Source organism: Dipodomys ordii, unplaced genomic scaffold (genome assembly GCF_000151885.1).
Source record: "Dipodomys ordii isolate 6190 unplaced genomic scaffold, Dord_2.0 Scaffold21, whole genome shotgun sequence".
Classification (NCBI taxonomy): Eukaryota; Metazoa; Chordata; class Mammalia; order Rodentia; family Heteromyidae; genus Dipodomys; species Dipodomys ordii.
In genome coordinates, this window is record NW_012267237.1 from 9,319,443 (window position 1) to 9,346,663 (window position 27,221).

General features: G+C 39.9%; 1 protein-coding gene across 1 annotated transcript in view; it reads left to right on the forward strand.

Annotated features, from left to right (window-relative positions):
- Window positions 1-27,221, forward strand: part of Trio (trio Rho guanine nucleotide exchange factor) — a 225,379-nt gene that overhangs the window by 79,341 nt on the left and 118,817 nt on the right. The window contains exons 13-22 of the mRNA XM_013013843.1: window positions 9,510-9,705; window positions 10,337-10,503; window positions 13,441-13,560; window positions 15,156-15,347; window positions 15,875-16,024; window positions 18,395-18,509; window positions 20,445-20,560; window positions 23,241-23,363; window positions 26,776-26,970; window positions 27,064-27,179. Of these exons, the coding sequence (XP_012869297.1) occupies window positions 9,510-9,705; window positions 10,337-10,503; window positions 13,441-13,560; window positions 15,156-15,347; window positions 15,875-16,024; window positions 18,395-18,509; window positions 20,445-20,560; window positions 23,241-23,363; window positions 26,776-26,970; window positions 27,064-27,179 (1,490 nt within the window). The remainder of the gene's footprint in view (window positions 1-9,509; window positions 9,706-10,336; window positions 10,504-13,440; window positions 13,561-15,155; window positions 15,348-15,874; window positions 16,025-18,394; window positions 18,510-20,444; window positions 20,561-23,240; window positions 23,364-26,775; window positions 26,971-27,063; window positions 27,180-27,221) is intronic.

Below are 27,221 nucleotides of genomic sequence, written 5' to 3' on the forward strand. Positions count from 1 at the left end.
TGATATTCAGAAGTAATTTTTACTTCATTTGTATCAGTGCTTCTTAAAAGAGGAACAAACTTTTCATTATGTATCTCCACTCTTACTGATCCTGATCCAAAACCACAATGAAGGCACACAGTCTGTGGTGTTATTTGTGGACCATAGAATGTTTACAGTATAGGCAGACAGCCTCAGGCAGCTAATGCAATGCATATGAGGAGTTTGCATGTCTGTGGTATCATGGGCCAAGTGATTTTGAGGGTTTATATGGCATACAGGCTATATGTTCCGCCACAAACCCCACCACTGATCACACAAACTAGAGGGTCAAACCCCAAGTAGTGCAGGAGGAAATCAACCTACACTTTAGTGTCAAGGTGCAGTCAAATAGGATTTGTAGCATTTCAGAGGCTGTGGCTCAAGAATGGATATGACCCATTCTCTTTAATTGTTTTGACACATGGAAATCTGAGCCAGGTAGACTTGGCAGGGATCTCCTTTTTTCCCTGAGAAGAAGCCTCACCTCACTGTCATAGGACGTATGGCGTTAGGGATATGAGAAAATAAAGTTCTTCTGTTATTTGGCTCATCTGTGTGGTTTTTTGTTTGTTTTGTTTGAGACTCCAAAGGTTGTACGAGGGGGTTACAATTTAACATGTCCATTTAAGTGTCTAGTGCTTCTTGATCAAGTTACCCCTTCCAATATTCTCTCCAGCCTCATTTCACTTTTTCCACTTCCTTTCTCATGTATGTACATTAGTATTAAGACTACATTTGTGCCTTGTTCGCTTTTTTATTCATTTTTCCCTTCTTCTAGCCAAACTAGATCCTTCAGCTTGATGAGTGGATAAAAAAAAGTGTGAGCTGTATAAATACATACAAATATACATATACAAATTCAAACTTGGCTCATTTTCTAAAAGTCCCTCCTATGTCCTGTTTTCAACTAGAATAGCATGCACATCTCACAAAGTATCAAGGCTTTCATGTGATTCTCTTTAGAATACAGGTATTTCAGCTTATTTCCCACATACGTTCTTGGAAAGATGTTCTAAATAAAATCTCAGATGATCTGCAAAAACAAGAAAATTATTAACATATCATCCTATGACAATTTCTTAAATGTATATTTAGGAAGAGATGCAAACTACAAAATTGAGGCACTTTTTTTTTGTTTTTTTCTAGTTATTTCTCCCAAGAAACTGTGTTTACATCATGACTCTACTATCTCAGTTTTGTTATTACCCAGACTTCTTTTTTGATCTTTGTTTCTGTTGTTGTTGTTTTCACTATAGTGCTGTTAAGCTATAAGGCTAAGCTTTGGAGCAAGATCTTTTGCTAATGGCCTTTTGATTGTGGCCCTCAAGGGTTTCTTTATTCTCAGCAAAGGTCTTTCGACCCTGCTGGTTTAACACATTAATCTTTGTTTATTACATACAGTTTGAGTGTGTTCTGAGCCTCTTGTAATCTCTAGTAGACATTATTGCCAGTCTGACTCATTGTCATACCTAAGCCTCTCCAATTTGAGGGTCTGTAAAGAAATAGACATTCCAAAAGAAAATTCTCATTAGAGTAGACAGAAAGATGAAAGTTAGGGCTGGTTGTTTTCCCTTCTAACATTTTTTCCCTCAGTTACTTCCTGTCTTGTGCCTTATTATTTATTAATTATGCAATCTTATTAAATACAGTATGTTGTATTATTAGATTTTATTAATAATATAACATATAACATATGTGAATGTCAGTAATAAAAGAAATAATCAGGATGATCTGTGCAGTAGGAATTTGGGGAATCCTGAAGTGTTGATTATTTTCCCTGATAATAACTGGATTCTTAGATTAAAACTTCCATGCTAGCTTGGTTAATGTTCATATGGATAAGTAGAGGTATATATAGAAAACTGCTATTGCATTGAGATATACAGTATGTTCTTTCACAAGAAGTTCTTTTTAAAACTATGATGTAAAGGTTTTTAAACATACATAGCAGTGGAGTCAGAAGGACAATGGCATTTCCACACGCCTACTTCCCAAAAAGAAGATTTATCACTCTTACGTCAGATAACCTTTGTTTTTTTATTGTCCTAACATATTGTAGAGAGTGTCCACTTTTCATTTCACTCCTAAATGCTTTCCTTAAAAAAAATACTTTATTGTTGTTTTAGAAGTGATATACAGCAGGGTTATCTTTACGTATGTCAGGTAGCTTAGTATCATCTGTTCCCTCATTCTCTCCCATTCCCTCCCTCCCATCTCCGCCTACGAGTTGGTTTGTTCGCTTTCATCAATGTCCAGTGCAGCCGGTGGGCTCACTGTTGCACTTTTCCCCCCATTTTCCGCTCATTCTATGCCCTCCTCCCACTTCCCTCAGATGTGCACGTGTATATGAGGCAAAGAATACAGTCATCTGAAAATGAAAAGACAAATTAAGAAGAGCTCCTTTGTTGCCTTATCTTTGGAGTCCGGTTCAGTATGTATATTATTTTATGTACATATGAACTGGTGCTTGGGTATTACGACTTGGTGATGTTCTCCTAAGACTATCCTCTTTTGGTCTCACTGTATGTTAGTGTCTAGAATCCTGTGTAATTTGTCATGTCCCTTTGTGTTTTAAAGCTAACTTCTGCATATTAGGGAGAACATACTGTTTGTCTCTTTGATCTTGGCTTACCTCACTTAACATGGTTTGTTCTAGTTCCATCCATTTCCCTGTGCATGCCATTATTTTATCCTTTCTAATGGTTGTATAAAATTCCACTGTATATAGATACCACATATTTTGGTTCCATTCATCTATTGTGGGGTATCTGGGTTGTTTCCATATCTTGGCTATTGTGAACAGTGCTACAATGAACATGGAGGTACATGTGTCCTTATATCCTGGTTCCTGTTGCTCAGAGTAGATACCTAGGAGTGGTATAGCTGGGTCGTAGGGAAGATCTATATTTAGTTTTCTGAGGAACCTCCAGACTGCCTTCCAAAGTGTTAGTATTAGTGTACATTCCCACCAGCAGTAAAGTAGGGTTCCTCCTTCCCCACATCCCTGTCAACATCTGTTGTTGGCTGAGTTTAGGATATAGGCTATTCTGACTGGGGTAAGGTGGTATCTCAGGGTTGTTTTTATTTGCATTTCCTTTATGGCCAGGGTTGATGAACATTTCCTCATATGTTTCTTTGCTATTCTTACCCCTTCTTTTGAGAAGTCTCTCTCCTTGGCTTCCTTGCCCATTTAGTGATTGATTTATTAGGTTTGGGTTAGTTTCTTGAGCTCTCTGTATATATTGGATATTAGGCCTTTGTCTGATGTATTGCTGGTAAAGATCTTTTCCCAATTGGTTGGCTGTCTTTCTACTCTGGTGGCTGTCTTTAGCTGTGGGGCAGAAACTTTTTATTTTCATGGAGTCCCATTTGTTGAGTCTCTCTCCTGTCTGTTTTGTCCCTTGGACTCTATTCAGGAAGTTCTTGCCTGTGCCTCTAAGGTCTAATGTCTCTGTCTTGCAGTAGTTTCAGAGTTTTGGGTCTGATGTTGAGGTCTTTAAAATATTTGAGTTGATGTTAGTGCATGGTGACGACAAGCAGGGATCCAGATCCACTTTTAGTTTTCTGCACGTGGCTGCCCAGTTTTCCCAACACCAGTAATTGAAGAGGCTATGTTTTTCTACTGATAAGTCTTTGGCTCTTTTGTCATATATCAGATGACTGTAAGTATGTGGTTTTATTTCTGGGTCTTCTAATGTGTTCCACTGATCTTTGGGTCTGTGTTTATGCCAGTACCAAGCTGTTTTTGTTATTGTGGCTCTATAGTAGACCTTGAAATCTGGTATTGTGATAATTATATGAATTTTTTTTGACTAGAATTGCTTTGGCTATTCTAGGTCTTTTATTGTTCCATATGAATTTTTGGATTGTTTTCTCTATTTCAGTAAAGACTGTCATTTGGATTTTGATGGGGATTGCATTGAATTTGTGTATTATTTTTGGTAGTATTGCCATTTTCACAATATTCTACTATCCATGAACATGGAAAGTCTTCCTATTTCCTGGTTTGATTTCTTTCTTTAGATTTTTATAGTTTTCACTAAATCGATCTTTTATGTCTTTGGTTAGGTTAATTCTTAGGTATTTTGTTGTTTTTTATTGTTTTATTTTTATTTTATTGTTTGCTATTGAAAATGGGGTTGCTTTCATGATTTCTCTTTCTGCTTGTACATTGTTGGCATAAAGAAAGGCTACTGATTTTTGTGGGTTAATTTTGAATCCTGCTACTTTGCCAAAGTGGTCAACTAGTTCTAGAAGTTTGGGAGTGGGGTTTTTTTGGGTCCTTCATGTATACAATTATATCACCTGCAAATAGGGATAGTTCAATTTCTTCTTTCCCTATTTGGATCCCTTTAATGTACTTTTCTTGCCTTACTGTTCTGGCTAAGAATTCCACAACTATATTAAAGAGGAGTGGAGAGAAAGGGCATCCTTGCCTTGATCCTGATTTTAGGGGAAATGGTTTTAGTTTTTGCCCCTGTAGTTTATGTGGTAATGAGGGTTGATCTGTTATATATGGCTTTTATTGTTTTAAAGAATGCTCCTTCTATGCCTAGTTTCTCCAGAGCTTTAAACATGAATGGATGGTTTATTATGCAGAAGGGTGTTTCTACATCTATTGAGGTGATCATGTGGTTCTTGTTCTTGGCTCCGTTGACAGGTTGAATTACATTTATTGATTTGCGTATTTTAAACTAGCCTTTTATCTGTGGGATAAAGCCTGCTTGGTCATAATGTTTGATGTTTTATTTGTTTCCGGATTCTGTTGGCTAATATTTTATTGAGGAATTTTGCATCTGTTTTTGTCAGAAAAATTGGTCTGCAGTTCTCTTTTTTGGTTGGATCCTTTCCTGGTTTGGGGATGAGTGTGATGCTGGCTTCATAGAATGAGTTTGGGATTGCTCTATCTGCTTCTATTTCATTGAAAAGCTTGAGGAGTATTGGTATTAGTTCTTCTTTAAAAGTCTTATAGAATTCTGGTTTAGGAATGTGGCTTAGTGGTAAAGTGCTTGCCTAGCATGCATGGGTTCTATTCCTCATTACCACATAAACAGAAAAGGCCAGAAGTGGCACTAAGGCTCACGTGGTAGAGTGCTAGCCTTGAGCAAAAGAAGCTCAGGGACAATGCCCAGGCCCTGAGTTTAAGCCCCAGGACTGGCAAAAAGAAAAGAGAAGTCATAAAATTCTGTGGTGAATCCATTTGGGCCTGGGCTTTTCCCTGTTGGAAGAATTCTGATTACTTCTGCTATCTCATTGAATATTCTTGGTTTATTTAGTTGACTTATATCTTCATGGTTCTGTTTGGGCAGTTTGTATGTTTCTAGAAATATGTCCATTTCTGCTGCTTTCCTTCTTTAGTGAGTATAAATTTTGGAAGTAGCTCTTTATAATCATTTGGATTTCTTGGATGTTTGTTATAATTTTTTCTGTGGCATCTCTGATCTTATTAATCTCTTTTTTTATAAATCTTGCAGTGTTCTGTAAATTTTATTAATTTTTTTCAAAAAACTGCTTTTGTTTCATTGACTTTATGTATAGTTTCTTAAATTTCTATCTCATTGATTTCTGCCCTAATCTTTGCTCTCTCTCTCTGTCTAGTAGCATTACATTTAATTTTTTTCTTGCGTCTCTAGCAGTTTTAATTGCATTATGAGGTTATTTGCTTGAGCTATTTGTTTTCTTTATGTGTGCACTTAGGGCTATGAACTTTCCTCTTGGCATTGCTTTTGCTATATCCTAGAGGTTCCATTGTGATGTGTTTTCATTTTCATTGAGTTGTAAAAACTTTCTAATGTCTTCCTTAATTTCTTCTGTGACCCAGGTGTTATTCAGTAGTGTGTTGGGCAGACTCCATATATTTGAATAATTTCTACAGTATGTTTTGCTGTTAAGAACTAGTTTGATTCTACTGTGGTCAGATAGGATTCAAAGGATTATGTCAATCCTCATGCTTAGGCTTCATGTGAACTTTGATATGATCTATTTTGTAGAACGTTCCTATGGGATACTGAGAAGAAGGTGTGTTGGGTTGTTGTTGGGTAGAACATTCTAGATGTCTGTTAAGTCCTTTTGGATACGGGGTCATTTCGTTCAGAAGCTTCTTTGCTTATCTTTTGGTTGGTTGTCCTGTGCTGTTTTTGAGAGTGAGGTGTTAAACTGTTACTGTGTTTGGGTCTGTCTTGTTCTGTAGACCAGAGAGTATTTGCTTAACATATTTAGCTGCTCCATTGTTTGGTGCAGGGATCCTTCCCTTTATTACTATGTGATGACCTTCCTTGTCTTTTTGTACTGATTTAATGAGAAGTCTGTTTTTATCAGATAGCAATGCCTTCTTGCAGGGTGCATTTGCGTGGAAGATCTTTTTTCATCCCTTCACTCAGAATTTGTTTTTATCTTTGTCTGTGAGATGGGTCTTTTGGAGACTACAAATGGATGAATCTTGTGTTTTTATCCAATCTGTGCTTCTTTTTCTTTTGATTGGGGAATTGAATCTAATGTTTAGGGTTATTAGAGAGAGATGTGTCATGTTTCCTACCATTTTCTTAGGGTTATTAGAGAGAGATGTGTCATGTTTCCTACCATTTTCTACTTTTCCTGTATTTTGCTTCTTTCCTCTTCCTGTGCTTATTAAATTGATCTAATGATTTTTGTATGATATGTTTCTTTGATTTTGATCTTCTCTTCAGATTGTATTCTTCCCTTTGGGGAAGTTTTCTGTAATTATCTTACTAAATAGGTTTGCCATGCCTCTATTATGAAATTCTTTCTCTTCATCGATCCCAATTATATTTGATTTCTGGGCCGAGTCTGCCAATTCTTGGATTTCCCTTTGACTGAGTCTGTCAGTTCTTGGATTTCCCTTTGGTAATTTCTGAGTGTTTTGTCCATACCTTTGACTTCCTGTTCCAGTTCCTCTGTTTCATCCTTGCCTCTTGATACTCTGTTTTCTATTTTACTTAATCTGTTACCTATGGTTTTCACTGTGGTTTGCATTGTGGAAATTGAAACATTTATGCTTTCAATATCAGTCAGTCTTAATGAGGTATATACCGTGCCTACTTTTGTCAGCATCTCTTTTTGAAGTCTTGGAATTCCTTTGCTATTTCTTCCTTGTGCTCTTGAAATTATTATTGCATGTCCCGTATTATTCATTGGCCAATTCTGTCGTCATTTCTTTAACGGTTCTGTTGTAGTCCATTTTTTCTTCACTCTCACTGGAATTCTTACCTAGATTGCTGTTGGTTTTGGATTTGGTTTGTTGTCTTGATTGTCCATGAATCTTGTAATCTTTCCTTGTCATTTACGCATTTGGGTCCAGGGCCTGAGCGTGGCTGGGTCCTCGGGGCCATGGTCTTGCATGTGTTTTACGGCTCAGCCGCGGCCTGCGCAGTTCTGGGCTCCAGGCAGGCCTGGGCTTGGGGACGGGGGAGCGCTGCGTGCTCGCACCTGTCTGTTTCGCTGGTGGGGAGCAAGGGTCCCCACAGCCCTGGCAAAGGTGGAGGACTCGGGGTCCCAGCACCCGCTTGTATGAGTCCCCGTGGCCTCCGGCTGAAGCCCGTGGGAGCAGTGAGGCGGTGCTTCGTCCCCTGTCCTCTAAGAGTGCGGTTCCTGCGGGGTGGGGTCCTGGACGAGCTCTGGGTCGCCGCCAGCGCTGGACTGGACATCACTCTCCTGGACATCACTGTCCTGGACCTGGTGTGGGCTGGCCGGCGTGCTGTGGCAGCCCCGGATCCGCGCCCTGCTCTCCGCGCCTGCTGCAGGGCTCGTGGGCAGAGCCTGGGGCCGAGGGTGCTGTCAGGGTCTGGGGCCCAGGGCACTGTCCGGTCTGGGGCCTAGGGCTGAGGGCCGAGGGCGCTCTCCACGTCTGGGGCCGAGAGCACTCCCGGGGTCTGGCATCACGGTGCCTCGCCCCTGGGCTCGGGCTCGGGCTCTGTCTGCACTGTCCAGTCCTTGGTGTAGAGTTTTCTACGCCAGGGCTCTGCGGTCTTCTGGGGCTCCTGAGTCCCAGCAGCCTTGGGATGAGGAGGGGTCTTAGCGATTTTCTGCTCTTTTGTGGGCAAACTATGAGTATTTTTCATTTCATGGGATTCTCTGCATGTGTATTTGTTGTAGTCGATCTCTTGGGGAGCTGTGTGTTAGGACCCCAACTCTGGCTAGAGAGAGCTAAGGCAATTCCCTATTGTTTCTGTGCAGTCTTCCACCATTCACCCTAAATGCTTTCCAAAGGATCTCTAAAATAGATGGCTGCTTCTTATGCACCCTGAGCGCGCTTGAATACCTTACTCATTTAAGTCATCTCCTATCTTAGGATACCCTGCATGTACTCAGATTTAAAATGAGGCCTCACTTGGGAAGCACACAGCAGTAGCTAATCTTGTGAGTCTAGATGAATCAACTCCTTTTTTGCCCTCCTTTCCCACATCCCAATTCCATGACCGACTGCCATGTTTCAGTTGTTAAACAACCACAACAAAAACAAAACCCAGGAGTGACACACTTCAATTTCTCACCTCATATTTAGGTTAGCTTTTTCTTTCCTTGGTATTTCTTCTAAACGTAGATATAAAAATCTAATTAGACTCAGGCTCTGTTTTTTGTGCACGAATGTTTAAGCGGTGGAATATCACAGCTCTACTAATGAGAAAGTGTAACCTACTGGCCCACTTCTTTGGGAAGCTGAAACTGTCCACTTCTGAGTCCTGATCCTTCTGCTGATAAATCCTGCAGCTCTTCTGAGGAAACAGACACTTCACTGTGGTGTTGATGATGGTTTCCCGGAGTAGCTATTTCCTATGATGTGAAAACAAATAATTTTCAAGTTACATTCTTTCTATATTTAATAGGCATATCTATAAATGTCTTATGAAATGTTCAATAATTATTTTCTCTCTTAAAAACTTTCATGATAAAGGCGGTTTCCCAAATCTGTGTCTAATCAAAACCAAAAGGCTTCTTTTTTAAGCATTTGTAGTAATAGTGAATGTAATATACTCAATATATTTTACTCTTGTGGTATTTTTTCTTTTTAAATACCTAATTGTCCTCTTTGTGAGTATACTTTTTTTTTTTAAACAGCTCTATTAGCTGGGTGCCAGTGGCACATGCTGTAGTCCTAGCTACTCAGGAGCCTGAGATCTGAGGGTTACAGTTCAAAGTGAGCCTGGGCAGGAAAGTCCATGAGATTCCTATCACCAATTAACCACCAAAAAGCCAAGTACAGCTAGGACTCAAGTGGTAGAGCTCTAGCTTTAAGCAAAAGAACTCAGGAACAGGGACAGTGCTTAGACTCTTGATTTCAAGCTCCAGGACCAGCGCCACACACACACACCAGCTTTGATAAGGCTTTTACTATAAAATGTAACCATTTTATGTAATACTCTTTCTGTGCTCTTTTGGCTTAGTCTATTCCTTTAGTAAGCACAGTGAGTTTTGTTACGATATATTTATGCTTTAAGTCTTGATCTTAAATGTATCATTTCCCCTGTCAGATCATCTCAGACCTTGAGTCTTGGAATGATGAACTTTCTCAGCAAATGAATGACTTTGACACGGAAGACCTCACAATTGCGGAACAACGCCTCCAGCACCATGCTGACAAAGCCTTGACCATGAATAACTTGACTTTTGATGTCATTCACCAAGGGCAGGATCTTTTGCAATATGTCAATGAAGTCCAGGCCTCTGGTAAGAAAGGTGCTGCTGTCGGATAGCAGCTGTGAATTATTTTTGTCACTGGTAGAATTGAGGTTTCAGTGTGATGACTGCAGATTATGTAGCCATTTCAGCTATTATGGCTACCTGTTCTTTTAAGAGGAAATGTTCTGCATTTTATTTTATATAATATAGAAGTCACATTTAACTTTATGATTAGGAAACTTATTCATAAATACTTTCATGTATTATTTCCCCTGTCATGAACATATTTAAAAAATAATAGGTTTTTTCTGATGAGTAAATCCTAACAAATGTTTTCACGATATTTAGTTTTCCTTAGTTTATATTTTGCCCACAGATGTCACTATAAGCTCAGAAATGTAACTAGTGACAGGAACTTATTTTAAAATCTGTGTGTTTATTTTATACAAAGTAAAAATGCCACATGGCCACTAAGTGGCAAGTGGATTTATATGAATTCTCAGTATGTCTTCTTAAACAGTAGTTTGCTGAGACAGGTAAATACACCGCTGCTGGGATGGAACTCCTCCCACAATTGAGTAGAGCCCAGTGGGTGGTCATCCACAGCCAAACTGCATGTACAGTTTTGAACAGGTGAAGGTGAACATTGAATTTTAGGGTCTTCCTCCAATGTCCACAGGTGTGGAGCTGCTTTGTGATAGAGATGTGGATATGGCAACTCGGGTTCAGGACCTGTTGGAGTTTCTTCATGAAAAACAACAGGAGCTGGATTTAGCTGCTGAACAGCATAGGAAGCACCTGGAGCAGTGTGTACAACTGCGCCACCTGCAGGCAGAGGTGAAGCAGGTGAGCAAAGGGCAAAATGTGTGGAGGTGAGGATGCTTTAGGCCCTTGGCATTGGCAAGATGGAAATTCAGGCCTGTCAGTATCTGGGAGGATCTTCCCTGATCACAGTACAACTGCCTTACATGTAATATAATAGTCCAAACCCCCAATGCAATGATAAAATGGAGCCAGTGGCCCAGACAATGGCTTGTCTGCTGGGTAGTAGAAAAACTCCCCCTACCTGGCAGCTGTAGCCCTTGAAAATCATGACCATGAGGTTGTCTTGGTATTGTTGGTCTCTTTCTTGAGATCTTGAGCACATTCTTCCTAGGCTAGGAACTATATGACCCCCCCACCCCCGCAATCTGCCAGGATTGATAAAAAGCTGAAGCTTTTCTTATCAAGATACTATAATGCCATATTTACCAAGTACATGGAAGAAATAAAAATTGGACATATGAAAAGGATTGTTGGGGCTAAATGCCAAAGGGCTTCCACAGGTAAATGTTGCTTCTCATTCTGTGGGCAGAGAGTCTGCAGGTCAGCTGTTTCCAGCTGAGTCTGTGGTAGTCTGTAGGCACACAGCCAGCCAGCCCTGCTATGATGCCATCCAACCATATAAGATCTGTGTTGGACCATTTGGGAGTGTGCATACTATTTTATTAGAACAGACCCCAAACCCTTGTTGGTCTTTCCATGTTTGCATTTTAAGTGAAACAAAGCGTTGTAACTTGCCAACGAAGACTTTCTGTTGCCCAAACCAAAACTATTTAAGAAATAAAGGAATAAACTAGTGTTCCCCCTACAATTTGACACTGCTTGCAGGCTTTTTAAAAGAAAGGTATTTTTCCCTATGGAACAAGTCAATAGGTAGCACATGTTAATGTCCATTTGGTGGCCCTGTGATACATTAGGCCGAATCTTGGTTATAGGTGGCTTTTTTCTTGTGATTGCCCTATAGCAGTTGTAGTTCTAATCATCATCTCAATATCCAGGCTTAGGAAAGGGAAAACAAATAACATGAATGAGGTGGTTCCTGTGTCAGAAAAGTGATACTGTCATACACTCCTTGAAAGACTACAGCTTTGATCTCATGGGCTAGAATTATAATATCCTATAAATGAGTTGTACTGAAAAGTATTGTTTTTAAACCCACCACCTCTCCCTCCTTTCCTTCCTTCCTAACTTCCTTCCCTCCCTCTTTCCTTCCTTCTTTCCTTCCTTCCTTCACTCCCTACTTTCCTCCCTCCTTCCTTGTCTCTCTCTCTCTTTTTTTTTTCTCTCTCTCTCTCTGTTTATCTCTAGCTCCCTCATGCCAGTACAGGGACTTGAATTCAGGGTCTTGAACTCCTGGTTGTTTTTTTTTTTTTTACTCAAGGCTACCACTTGAGCCACATCTCTACTTTCTGATTTAGTTTTTTTGTTTGTTTGGTCAGTCGTGGGCCTTGAACTCTGGGCCTGGGCACTGTCCCTGAGCTCTTCAGCATAAGGTGAGCACTTTACCACTTGAGCCATGGTGCCACTTCCAGTTTTCTGGTGGTTAATTGGAATTAGAGTCTCACAGACTTTCCTGCCAGGGCTGGCCTTGAACCGTGATCTTCAGATCTTGGCCTCCTGAGTAGCTAGGATTATAGGCATGAGCTATCAGAGCCTGGTCCTGATTTAGTTTTATTTTTAAGAGGTGAATATTGTGTAGATAACTAAAGGTCTTGGCCTTAAGTAGCTATCCAGATTGAACTTCCACAATTTCTATGGCCTTTGCTGTCAGAATTGACTTTTCTTTTTGTGTGTGGACTTAATCTCCTGTTGAGCCCTGAGGGGTTTTTTTTTTTTTTCAGTTAAGGGGTAGGTTTATTCAGTAGACCTGCTGGGAAAGAGAAGAGAAAAGAGCTAGAAAAGAGAGCATCTGGGAAAGGTGGGAAAGAAAGCTAGGAAAGAGAAGAGAAGGAAAGAGCTAGAAAAGAGCAGAGAGAGTAGAGAGAGGGCATCTGGGCCTGGGCTAGGGTATGGGCAGAGAAAGGTGTGGCCACGTCAAATTCAGATGTGACCTCAGCAGATGCAGATGTGACCTCTTCCAGGTGTCCCAGTTGCCTAGGTAATGCAGGTACTGAGTGGAGACTTTGCTGCGAGGAGGGTGGAGTCTGCTAGCCATCCAGGAGCGGACCTTACATTCCAGCCTTTTAATAATCATGAAATAGGGCACAGATTCTCTCTGGCTACTTCCTGCTGACAAGGGGCATCGACAATAGGGGTAAAAGGCTGGAATTTGGTCCCCTCCCAGAGAAGGCAGTGAGCTGCAGCTGTCCCTTGGTGATTGAGTCCTTAGGTGAAGTCTGGAGAAGTCTCATGAGCATTGAGGGGCTGGAAAAAAAATACTAAACAGCAAATAAATGGCAAGAGGAAGGACTTGGGGCTGAAAATGTTGTTAGAAATGTCCCTAGCTACTTCTGACATCTGGCGAGTAGGTAGAGAAGTCAGGTGACAAAGAGCCCTGAGTTTTGTACTGCAGCTTACTCCACACTTGGTTTATTGTGCCCTTAACTGACATTAAATTGGAAAATAAGTTACTGAAGCAAAAAGTTACCTTTATCAAACAATTTGCAAATTTTGTATATTCATTAGGTCTGGAAATATTTGCAAAGAAAGGAAAAATCTTTCTCTTGAGCATCAAGGGATTCTTTGTGTTGGTATGTCTGCTAATATGATCTGCAGACTGTTCTGACCTATGTTCTTATATTAACAATCCAGTGCCCATCTCCCACTGACCACTAAGAACAAGACTGCAGTTCTTGTGGTTAGAGCCATTGAAGGAATTTGAACTGTCCCAGTGGAATACTCAGGAAACCAGTTTTTCACTATATCTGGGAGTCCCAGACCACCTTGCAAACTCACATCCCTCACTTATGTGCTACAGCATGCTCTAGAGAAGCTACCACTTGGAGTTACCCTGTGTTTCAGGTGCTGGGCTGGATCCGAAATGGAGAGTCTATGTTAAATGCTGGCCTTATCACAGCCAGCTCACTGCAGGAGGCAGAGCAGCTACAGAGAGAGCATGAGCAATTCCAGCATGCCATTGAGGTAAGACAGTATCCATCTCTGTCATCGCTTTGTTAGCCACAGACCAGCCTGCCATCTCCTAATATGGTACCCATCATTGGAGTCAGAGACTCCATTAGTAAAAATGACAAAAATCAATTGGTAATTCCAGGAGAAAGAAATAGTATAGCAACCTCAGGGAAGTGGTACTAGAAATCCTATCCAGTGATCTCATAACAAGGATACAAGTGGCTAGGATCCATCTGTCCTAATGAAAGGACCCTTGCAGGAAATACTTCTTTGATCAGGATTGCATTTAATCAGGGAGCTCAAGACTTAAATGGTCTTCTAGACACATTCTTGCTGTGTAACCAGCTTCAGAAAAGAGAGCTCTGGAGGTCTTACAGAGAACAGATGCAGATTGTAAATTCAGTAAAAGATGCTGCCTTCAAAACTCTTTAGGCCCTCTCCTTAAAAGTAGCATATTTCACCATGATAAGGGTTCAGGGTCAGTTTGGGCCAAACTATAGCAGAAGGCCTTGGCCACGTTAGTATGTATATGTTCACTGTCAACAGACACTAATTGTTTTTAGGATTGGTTTCTTTGAGGGTAGGACAAAGTTCTGGTGGGTGTTCTCAGAGTAAAGTTAAAAGCAAATAGAACAGTTGCTGACAGAAAGCTTGTTTCTGGCTCTACTAACGTGCATATTGTCAGTCAGATAAAAAAAAGTCACAGAAATCACTATATTCCCTAAATTAAATTATTTTCATCTACTCAGTGCCAGTGGACACACGTTAACACTTATTCATCAAATCCAGGCAGCTTTTGAAAACTTGATAAATATACTGAGCCAAGTATTTCCTATTAATTAAATTGAATGTTTTTTAAGTGACGTGTCTAAGTTTGAAACTATATATTATATTGAATGTTTTGTGGGATCCTTTCCACTAATTTCAAGTGAAATTGAGATTTTTGCCTCTCTTTTTGAATCTGAATTTATACCAGCCCTAACTGCTCCTTGCCTAGGGTACCCATTCTTTGTTGGAGAGACCTTGGCCCTCAGGCCCTGAGGAAGCTCGTTTTCTTCCCATAAGGAGATGTGAGCAAGACTGTTGCTGGTTTTGTCATCTGATTTTCTTAGATTTATTACATAGTAATAGAGAATGCAAAAGGTACATCCTTAGTTCTTCCTTTATATATTTCTTTTCTTTTAAAAATCACTGGTTTCTTAAAAAGTTTTCACTGGAATCTAGAGCTTCATTTAAAAATGAAAATAAAAAATGTTCACCCTGGCCTTGTTCCCATTTGTTCATTTTCCTCCAGCTTCTATTATAAGGACCAATAGAAGTAAAAAAAATTGGAACATTTTAATGGGCTTTTTTTTTGAATATCACCTGTTAAATGTCTTTCTGCTGTTTCTTGGCTAAGAACTTCACTGCTAAGAGTCATTCTGTGACTAATTCATCTCAGTTGTGCCTAGCTAATAGAATTTTTCACTGGATTGGATACAAATCATTGTAGAAGCATCCTAGTGAGTATTAACTAAAGTTGATTCTGTAAAGTGAAGAACATCCTGGTTCTTTCAGTCAGCATATGACACCTGGCTGAATAAGCCTCCTGTCTTCTTTTTCCCTAGAAAACACACCAGAGTGCCCTGCAGGTGCAGCAAAAGGCTGAGGCCATGTTGCAGGCCAACCACTATGACATGGACATGATCCGTGACTGTGCTGAGAAGGTGGCCTCACACTGGCAGCAGCTCATGCTCAAGATGGAAGACCGCCTCAAACTTGTCAATGCTTCTGTTGCCTTCTACAAAACCTCAGAACAGGTCAGGAGAGAGATTCATTCCCAGCTGACATTTTACCTTGATTTAAAGGGACAGCTCAGTCATCCTGAATATGCTCATTCAGAGCTGGGGGTTTAACCTCAGCTGAAGAGCGCCTACCTGGCAAGCCCAAGGCCCTGAGTTCGATCCTCAGCTCTGGAAAAAAACAAACAAAACACTTCTGAATATGCTCATCCACATTGAACCAGTCAGTTCAGAGAAAAGCAAGGAGGACACATCCTAGAATTAGAATTATTCTTGCTACCTTAGGTATCAAGGAATAATGGTTGGAAAGTAGTTGTGAAGATATTTTCTTTTAAATTTGTGATCCGAAACGTATCAGAAGGAGATAGGAAATTTAGCTTTGGTTTTGTCATTTCTTTGAAATGTCTTTCTGCCTCCCTCGATCCTTGCATTTGTCATTAGCCAGGGAAAGATCATGGCTCTTTGATGTGTTCTTGGTAAAAGTACTTCCAGTGATATTGATCACATGCTGTGGGCGTAGAGCTTGGAACTTCTTCCTCTTGTAGGTATGCAGTGTCCTTGAGAGCCTAGAACAGGAGTATAAGAGAGAAGAAGACTGGTGTGGTGGAGCTGATAAACTGGGCCCGAATTCTGAGACAGACCATGTCACTCCAATGATCAGCAAGCATCTGGAGCAGAAGGAAGCATTCCTGAAGGTATGGAGCTGACAGGAGTGGGTACTGGTACCACACTATAGAGATCCATAGGGCCCACTTGAGGGTTGTAGAGCGTGCCATGTCTGTTAGCTAGGATCAACACCTGCAGCATGGACATGTTCTTGTGGCCAGTCACGGTAGCCCCCATACATTACCTTTCTCACTTGTGTGGAGATTGATGGGGTAACACCACCAGTGATAAGCGATAAGATAAGCTTCAATCTTTTTTCCATGTGAGATTGTACTATCTAATTTTTGTGAGGAAAGAAATAGAAATCTTGACTGTAATACTAGCTACTCAGGAGGCTGAGATCTGAGGATCACAATTCAAAGCCAGCCCATGCAGTAAAGTCCATGAGACTCTTATCTCCAATTAACCACCAAAAAACTGGAAATGGCACTGTGGCTCAAGTGATAGAGCCACTTGCCTTGAGCCAAAGAGCTTAGGAACAGTGCCCAGGCCCAGAGTTCAAGACCCATGCTAACAAAAAAAGAAAAGAAAAGAAAAAAAAATAGAAATCTGTGTAGATAAGGATTAGTTGATTCTCACATTCTGCACATTAGCAGGATCCCATCCACCAAGGTTCATTTTGAAAGCTTTTCCTAAGTAATTCTGGAGACAGGAAGAGAAAGTGACTAGTTGGTTGGTCAGTTGAAACTCAGTGTCTATATTTAATAATAAACTTCCTTTGAAATAATTTCAGCCTCTTTAGGGGGGAAATCAGGTTGTATCTCAGAAGAAAAAGCATAGGTGTGGCACATGTGACTTGCTCAGAGGATTGATGTATACTTAGGAAATACTCCCTATGAGAGTCTATCACATTCAAACTGGCTGTATGCTCTCTAAGAAAAGCTTACATGAGAACTTTTGAATTTTCAAGACTGCTTTGTCATAATTTAATAAACATATTTACTCATACATAAGTCGGAGTTGGGCTTCAAAAAGTGGTCAGAATATTTAGAAATATTTGACACTAAATGCTTCCATACTCTCAAACTCTTTAAAAAAAGATCTTCTGAGCTTCTGCTTGATTCCCCAAATTGGACCTGTGAAAAATAGGGTGAGATGTTTACTTTTCCTGTTACTTTGTGAAGTTTAGTTTTCACATTGCATTAACATTCTATCCCCTCATTTATCATTTCCTGTTGCATTTAATAAGTTTTTGTTTCCTTTCTGAAGGCAATCCTCTGACAATTATTTTTACACTAGGAAACTAAATTGTGACTCTCTGCATCTAGCAATTTATTTTATGCTTCTACCTTAGTGGTTTTCTTTTTAAAGAAGTTAGGTGGGAAAACCATTGTAGCCTCCACAATTATTAATTGTAACGATCTCAAACAAGGCCTTAAAGCCCCTACCGTCACCCTGTTAATGTGACTAAAGTTTACTAAATGTCAACCACTGTTAAATATTTGGGTTGGAATCACTTGCCTTTCATGCTCCAGAATCCATTTAGTAGAAAAGAAAAATCAATTAATATAATTAGGGAAGATATTTAGGTAAAATTACAAAAAAAAAATAATTGTAATGACTTGCAGCTGGAGGCTCATACCTGTAATTCCAGCTACTCAGGAAGTAGGGAGATAGGAAGATCAAGATTTGAGACTACCCTGGCTCAGAAATACATGCCTGTGGCCTCACCTACTCAGAAGGCAAAGGGAGGAGGATCTTGAACCAGACTCATCCCAGACAAAAGTAGAAGACCCTATCTAAAAAACAAACTAAAAGCAAAATGGACTTCAATCACAGCCTATACTTAGTGGGCCAACTTCCAACACCCAACTACTGGCTTTTGCATCCATGGAGTTTGGTGTCCCTGAACTAGGCCCTCATGGAATCTTCTGCACATTAATGAAATTATTTAGTCCATTCTACTACATCAGTACATAAGCCAATTAAGCTATTATACAGTAACACAAAGTAACCAAGTACCTTAAAACACAATGGTTTAAACCAGGGATTGGCTAACTGAGAAAAAAAAAAGCTAAATCTGAGCATATTTACACATTAGTAGCTGTCAAGAATGGAAAGTGTTTACTCTCTGCCCCTTACAGAAATCCATGCACAGACTATCTAAGCCTCCAAGCCCGGAGTTTTTGGTAGGTCCTCAGTCAAGTATCGGATAGGGATGCAGTCATTACCTGAGGGCATGGCTGGGGAAGGGCTCTCCTTGCTCTCTGGCTTCCTTCATTCCCCTGCCTCTCAGGCTTATCCATAGGGATTAACTTCACAAAATATTACTTTAATTGGAACAGGATTTAACGTACACATTTTTTCAAACAGGTTGGCCAGATGACATGCACTAAATGACATATGTACTAAAATTCATGTCTCTGTAGATCACATTAACAATTATTATTATTTCTTAGGCTTGTACGCTTGCTAGAAGGAATGCGGACGTCTTCCTAAAATACCTGCACAGGAACAGCGTGAACATGCCAGGAATGGTGACACACATCAAAGCTCCAGAACAGCAAGTAAAAAGTGAGCACAAGACAGGCTTTGAGTCTAGGGCTTCATTTTATTCTTCATGTCATGTTGGTGAAGTCCTCATTAATGGTATCAGCTTACTAATAAAATATAAAAGAAATATATAGGGGCTGATAATAGATTGAAAAATGTACAAAGAAAATACAGCATTCAGGTTGATACTTGACTGATTCTTAAAGTAAATGAGCATATAAGTAAGGAAAAATGAAAACTATAGTGTATATAGACAAAATATTTTGAAAAGATAATTGAAGAAGTGTACCAATAATAGTGCTATAAAATGTTGTCAATGTTGTATACCTATGGTATGTTTAGCAAAAAACAAATTGCAAAATATTATATAGTTTAATGCCATTTAAGTACAAAAATCTATGAAATAATTTTATTTATTTACGTATAAATGCATAGAACAAGTTCTGGGAAAATGTATACCAAAGTATATTGTATGTATGGAAAGGTAAATAAATAAGGAAATGGGCACAACATAAATAACTACCTTAACCAAGGCCACATAACCAAAGTTGAGTTTTATAAAGGGGAAAATTTGTGATCAATTAACAAATGATTGATCTTACACATTTATAAAAATAGATACAGCAAGCTTTATACATTACATTTTACTCCCTATTCATCTTATTTTTCTGTCTCACTAGTGTAATCCAATCCTTTAAGTTCTATTAGCAAGCATTATTCATCTGAAAGATACTTCTGAGTGATACCTATCTTGTGTGTTACTTAACACCAAATTGCCCTGTGCTATGGTTGCACTCAGTAATACAGTTATTTGTTCCTCTCCTACTCTCCAGTACAGGTTAGTATCAGTCTTTGCCCTCATGGTTTAAGGCTGATTAAACATGGATATGTAGTGACTATGTTTTCAAACTTGTGTACTTCAGGGCTGCGCCTATAGTTCAGTAGCCAATCCTGTGCTTATTAGTATGTGCAAGGCCCTAGCTTCATTCTCCAGCGGAGCTCCTGTCCCAATAAAACTGGGCCTCATATTTTATATACTTCATTTTATTAATGGATCATTAACCTTTCTTCTACTTTATATAAAATACATTCTGTGTTTTACATGTTCCTCATAGTTTGAGGTTTAGGGTTTTTGTTTTTTTGTTTTTTGGGTGTGTGTGTGTGTATGTGAGTGTGTGTGTGTGTGTGCATGCATGTGTGCGTGCGTATGTGCATGTGTGTGTGTGTGTGTGCCATACTGGGGCTTTTTGTTTGTTTGTGCCCATACTGGGGCTTGAACTCAGAGCCTACGCACTGTCCCTTAGCTTTTTCATTCAAGGCTAGCATCTATCACTTGAGCCACAGCTCCACTTCCCCTTTTTGCTGGTTAATTAGAGATAAGAGTCTCACAGACTTTACTACCCTGGCTGCTTCAAAACTCAATCTTCAGATCTCAGCTTCCTGAGTAGCTAGGATTACAGGTGTGAGCCATAAGCTCCCAGCCCCAGTAATTTCTTCTGGCTTTTTATGTCATATTTTGATGGTGGGCATGCATGGGTTTGCTTATGACATTTTTAGTTTTTCTACATTAAGAATTTTTTCCTTACAGCTTCATGTTTCTCTGCTTCTTAGTTTCTTTCTTTGTGCCTTTTTCACTCCATAAAGCTTTGTTGAAATCAAAAGCTTTGAAATAAAGCTTTGGAAACAGAAAATGAAATAACCACAGCAAACAAAAGCACTTGTTTTCATCTAGTCCTCTACCATTTTGCTTTTTCTTTCCACCCTCTCCCTTTCTCTTTAACATATCCTCCTAATCCAGCCAACCTGTGTTATAGACTGGACATAAGTGTCCATTGCTGTTACAATCATAGTACATTGCTATGGAATTTGCATAAAAGTCTAAAAAAAGTGAGATTTTTTTCAGGTTTCTTAATGGATAGTAAACACCAACATACAGCTTTTCCTTTTTTCTCTCAGATATCTTGAATGAACTCTTCCAGCGGGAAAACAGGGTATTACATTATTGGACCATGAGGAAAAGACGGCTAGACCAGTGCCAGCAGTACGTTGTTTTTGAAAGAAGTGCCAAGCAGGTCAGCAAGTTCAGCTCCCTCACCTCTACTTCCCCTCATGTTCATATCAGATAGGCAGACTTTGTCATGAAAGCCATCTCAGAGACCTCTTTCAATGTCCAAACAATCTTGCCTTTTAAATAACTGCTTGTTGTAAAAACAAGAATCTCACATTGTGGTAAAAGTATGACACTTGGTATTTTTGACCTTCAATAAGAGTGCTTGTATAGTTTCCTTAGCTGCCTTTACCTCGCATTTAAGAGAGGCAAATACAAGTAATAATTAAAATTTTTACTTAAAAATATTGTAAAATCCTTTGTCCTGTGATTTATAAATCAAGATTTGCTTTTATATTTATTTATTTGTATGTTTAAGACAAGTTTTATTTTTCATAAAATCAACCTCAAATTAAGTTCAAATTGTGAAAGAATTTCTAATAAGTCAAAAGCTTTCAAAGGTTCTTGCATGGCTGAGACACAGCTATCAAAGGGGTATATTAGGTGTATCCCCTTCTGAAGTCACTGGGAGTAAAGTGCTTTTGTCAGGATCATTAGTCATGAAAAATGGTTGTAGGATAAAGTCTATTTACTCTGTCACTCCCTTTGGCCTTCATAGTCAGACAAGAGTATGTATACTATTCGTTCATAATGAGGGTGGGGAATGGGAAGGAAAATGCAGAAGAGAAGGCGTACTTCTCCAACAGCTATGTCTAGGGAGACAAGGCCCTAGCTGGAGGCTCACTTGTCTTGAGCTGTCTTCTAAATCCACATTTGACACTCTCATCATGGTTTTTATACTTAGGAAACAGATTCATCTCCGTTTGATGCATTAGTCTTACAGGGCATTGGGGCAGAGCGGACTTGCCCAACACTGCTTCTTTGCCCTGAGTTTGAAAGACTAGTGTTTATTGGTTGTGGGTCTGGAGCTCTGGTGGCCTTTCTCTCATCTTGACTGACTTTACCAGGTGCAGTGCTTACGTATCAACAGTGAGGTGAGAAGGGTGGTGTTTTGTAAATGTTGGATTACATTTTCTGAACTTGTAATTTAAAGATTGTTCAAACATACTTCAGAAATATTAGAGGACTGCTTTGGTTCCTAACTAGAAATTGTTCTATATTTTTTCACATATATCTTTATTAACTGTTGAAAGACAAGGTATTACTTAACTGAGGAGAAGCAAAATGCTAATTGTCTTGGCATAGAAGAGAAGCTTATAGTGTTACTGATGATGATGACCCATTCATCCTGCAGCCCTCCCAAGTTGTGCTCCATACCACAATCACTACACTCCAGTAACTTCTGCTTACTGATGGCGGCCTTGAGATCCCTCACGAATTTTATAGTTCTGTCTCTGATGGAAGTATTGAGAGTGACTTGTCCCCACACACATCCGGCACTGCCTCTGGACATGTTCTTCCTCTTGGGCATCTCAGGCCCCTCTTATCTCTACTCTGAATGCTGCCTTTCTCTGGGCTCAGTTTGTGCTGTTTTTGTTTCTCTTTCCATTCTTTTTATCTCTCTCCTTGGGGTATCTCTCAGCCCTGACCTTTATTCTGGTCTTCAGGGTTGTCAGTCCCAGGTACCTCCTTGACATCTCTCCACTTTGACTTGAACAGAAGCAAAACACCAGAAGCCGCAGGTCCCTGCTCATGGTACTCGTGTAAGAGGGACCAGGTCTGTTGTTGTTATTCTTGCTTTTTCCTTGTCCTCCCACTTTTACTTCTTTGGGTCTGAGGGATGCCAACTTCAGAAGTGTCTCATCTCTGCCTTCCTCCTCTCCATTGTCTTCAAATCTGGACCTCTGCTCCTTCCACTAAACTCCACTCCAATTTCTTTTCTACATAGTAGCTGCCTTTGCTTTTCTAAAGAAATCTATGTTCTGCCTGTGACCTCATAGCCTGTGCTGCCCTCCACAGCTCACTTCCAGCCTCTCCTGCTTTCTTGCTTGTGTTAGGCCAAGCTTGCTCCACTCACAGCCATGACATGTACTGATCTCTCTGTTACTCCTCAGCCTCAGGTCCTCACCTAGACTGTTTCCTCGACTTCCTTCTGATATGGTCTTTTAACTGTCTTTGCCATTGCAGCTGTCTTCTGAGAATTTCCTTCTTTGTCTTCCTTTCTGATCTACAGGGTTAGAATCAAGGCTTCTATTCTTGGCATCGACTCCACAGTATGTGCTTGGGGGAAATTTGCTGCTGCATGGAGAAATTGGCAGAAATAGCCTTTGTTCATATCAGTATTAATACTGATTTAGAGATAGGATAGCCACAGTCAAGCATGACAGAAGTAAAATGCCCAATCTGGAAGCTAACGTTCCCAGTGAGTTACAATTTACTTTCATTTTTGCTATGAAAATGCCCCAAACACTGGATATTTATCATTGTAAGGTTCATAGACCACTCATTACTCATATCATACCTTCTCTGTATTCTTGAAAAGGCATCTTGGTTGTGGTTTCTTTCACTGTACTATTAATCTGCCCCTAGAATAGTTCATGGTTATAAGAAACTGTTTATTGTTGCAACACAAAGTGACAGGATTATTCTTTCTCCGGTGTACAATTTTTTCACCTTTGGAATTTTGGTTCTCTACCATTCAAAAACCATGTCTCTCCAAGGGGATAGCTTGTGTGTGTGTGTATACAAGGTACTCGGTAAGTTTCATTTCCTCTTAAACATGTTTCCATCCCTTCCCTTGATAGGCTTTGGAGTGGATCCACGACAATGGGGAGTTCTACCTTTCCACACACACCTCGACAGGCTCCAGCATACAGCACACCCAGGAGCTGTTGAAAGAACACGAGGAGTTTCAGATAACTGCGAAGGTAAATTGCTCCTGGAGTGGACTTTGTGCAGTGGCCTGGAGCCTACTTAGATTTTTCCAAAACAATCTAGAACAAGGCACTTCAGGTAGGTGAGGTATTTCTCAAAACCATCTTTGAGAACACACTGTGAAATCAGAGAAACAGGATGGGCAAGGTGGGTTGTTAGTATGAATAAAGTGTTGCTTCTTCCTCCTTACCCCAACGCTTTACTTATCTTTGTCACCGCCCCTTCATTTGTGTCCTTTTGTCCTTCTGATTCCTGTGAACACGCCTATCTCCTCTTTTTATCTTCATCTTTTATATTATATTTTTTTTCTCTTCTTTCTCTCTCTGCCATCTCTATTCCCCTTTTTCCAAGTTACTTTCTCGGCTTGTGTTTTGTGAAACATTCTTTGATGATGACATCTTAACTTTTATGTATTCTATGTTGCTCTTATTTGTCTTCAGTTGATGGAAATGTCACAATAACATCCCTTCACTTCCATCACTCATGAGGTTGTGTCTGTTTTATGACTGGCAGTTTGTGTCAGTGTCTCTCTGGCTAGATTTGTGATCTTGGATTTGTGATCCTGGAGACATTGTCTATTTACTGTTGAAAAGAAAAATAGAATTAAATATTAAATGCAATTATACCTGATGTAGGTGTGAAGTATATGTGAATATATAACAATGCTTGATAAGAAATGCACTCATTACCTTGCTCATGTAACTGTAACCCCTCTGTACAGTATTTTCACAATAAAAAAATTTTTAAAGAAAATATGTAGGATTACACACATCAACTTAAATAATTCCCCAAAGCACACACCTGCAGAGATGGATTGTTTTTTTTTGTTGTTGTTTTAAGCTCAGAATGATTTTAAGCTCAGCCTGTGGTGTTTTTGTTTTTCAGAATTTATAAATGAATATTCTTTGAAATATTTTTAGAAATGACTCTAGTCTTGAGTTTTTATAAGAATCTAAAAATTATTTCTAAGTATGGAAAAATAAATGATCAGACTGGATAAAATACTGTGGTATAAAAAGAGTGTTCTTATAAAGTAGCAACAATTATTACTTTGTATAGCCCTTTGCCTGGCTTTGAAAACATACTAAACAGGAATTTTTTTTCTGTGCATTTTGCTTTCTGTGACCATTTCTGACACCCATTGTTCTTCACTACTCTGCTCCCTATTTCCTAGACTGTATTTCCACATAGTCCTGAGCCTACTGGGCTCTGGAAATCCTTTTTCCCTGTTATGGAGAATTATCTGGTAGGGCTACAGAGAAACTCGTGCAATGAAAAGCCTGACCTTGGGCAAAGCTACCCAAAGAACTGGGGAGAGTAAGGCTCAGGGAAGCCAGGAACAGTGGCCACTCCCAGAGGTACACAGGCAGCTGATCTGTCCTGCTCTGCAGATGAGGAGCCTAGCTTTTCCTTCTATTAGATACACGGCATTTACCAGTACTACAATTTTTATTTTGTTAGTATTTATATGAATAAAATCTTAGTTATATGTGTATTGTAAGATTTATATTGGTTTCTTTGAATATCTTTTGATTATAAGTCATTAAGAAATGTCTAAAGAAATGCCAGCCACCAGTGGCTCACACCTGTAATCCTAGCTACTTAGGAGGCTGAGGTCTGAGGATCGCAGTTCAAAGCCAGCCCAGGCAGGACAGTCCGTGAGACTCTTATCTCCAGTTAACCACCAGAAAACCAGAAGTGGTACTGTGGCTCAAGTGGGTAGAGCGCTAGCCTTGAGCTGAAGAGCTGCGGGACAGCACCCAGGCCCAGAGTTCAAGCCCCAAGACTGACACCCCCCACCCCCCCAAAAAATGCCTAGTGTAGCACCCAGAGCTAGATTTAAGATTTGTTCCATTACATCTGGAGTCCATAGGAAGGCTCAGTAGTCAACTCACTGCACAACTCTGAAGGCCCTATACATAGAACATGGCATTAAAGTGCTATCTGATAACATCAGTGGATAACTAGTGGAACATGTATAAAAGACTTCCTTCCCCCATTACTCCTAAATGTTTCTTTCCCTTACAGTGAGGATGTGGATGTGATTATTGGAAATTGAGGTCACAATAGGTATATTTTTATTCTTGTATTTTGTAAGAAATATAAAATTGTATGTAATATCTGATCTTTCTCTCCCCAAATATAAATAACTCTTTCATTTGTCAGATCTCTTGGACTACTTATGTCAGGAAGAACTGGAAAGTTTGGGTTTTTTATTTAATTTTTATTGTTATTATAATTTATATATAAATATTACATATTATATATAGTATATTGTTATGCACAAAGGAGTTACAGTTACATAGGTCAGGGAAAGAGTACATTTCTTTTGGGATAATGTCACCCCATCCCTTACTTTATCCCAGTTTTTTCCTCCTATCATCACCCACAAGTATATAGTTTATTTTCAACACAGTGTCTTAATGAGTCCCACTGCTGCATTTGTCCACACTTTGTCCTCCCTTTTTTTTTTTTTTTGGGTAAGCCATGGGGCTTGAACTCTGGGCCTGGGCGCTGTCCCTCAGCTCTTCAGCTCAAGGCTAGCACTCTACCACTTGAACCACAGTGCCACTTCCAGTTTTCTGTTGGTTTATTGGAGATAAGAGTTTCACAGACTTTCCTGCCCGGGCTGGCTTTGAACCATGATCCTCAGATCCCAGCCTCCTAAGTAGCGAGGATTATAGGTGTGAGCCACCGGCGCCCGGCTATCCCTCCATTTCTGTGCCCCCCCCTCAAAAGATGGATAAGACAAAAGAAAAGAAAACAAAGGCAGCAGCAAAGGGAAAACCTTGTTTCTGTTTCCTGGAGTTCACTTCAATAAATATTTAATGTGATCAGATGCACATAGGCATTGCATCTTGTGTTCTGCTAAGATTATCATCCTTTAGTCTCACTGTGTATGTGTGAGGTTTGTTAAAGAGCACACCTTCCTCACTTTTTTCCCTAGCAATTTGTTTTCATTAGTTTCCAGCTGCTTTTCTCAGAATCAGAAAGCACCTACTTTGGTGTTGGAAGATATAATTTGTTTTTTCATGACAAGGAAGGGTTCTCCTACCTACTCAAGAGACTGAGACCGGAGGATCACAGTTCCAGCCTAGACAGGAAAGCCATGAGACTCTTATCTCCAATTACTTACCAAAAAAAAAAAAATAGGGAGGAAAGAAAAGATGGAAGTGGAGTTGTAGCTCAAATAAGAGATAGTACCCAGTACTGGCAGAAGCTATGCACTGTGAAAGAGCTGAAGAAAGATGGTGAGTCTAGACTCAAGGGTAAGTTGAGTGGATTTGAGGCCACAACGATCTTTTCTGTTAGCCTCATTTCAGTCAGGTCTCCACTGCCACTGTTTTCTGGTTTCTGACAGTTGGGTTCATTTGCTTCACAATACTTTCCTGTTGTTTTTTGCAGCAAACCAAAGAGAGAGTGAAGCTATTGATACAGTTGGCTGATGGCTTTTGTGAAAAGGGGCATGCCCATGCAGCAGAGATTAAAAAATGTGTCACTGCAGTGGATAAAAGATACAGAGATTTCTCTCTGCGGATGGAGAAGTACCGGACCTCTTTGGAAAAAGCTCTCGGGATTTCTTCAGATTCCAACAAATCGGTGAATTACTTCATACGTACTCATCAAATCCTGGTCTTCTCCCTAGTGTCACATCTGCTGATTTAATTAATTGACTTCATTGACTCATTCTAGAGTAAAAGTCTTCAGCTGGATATCATCCCAGCCAGTATCCCTGGGTCAGAAGTGAAGCTTCGTGATGCTGCTCATGAACTCAATGAAGAAAAACGGAAGTCTGCCCGCAGGAAAGAGTAAGCAGTCTTTAAGAGTTTGCCAGCATTGATTGAAAAAGT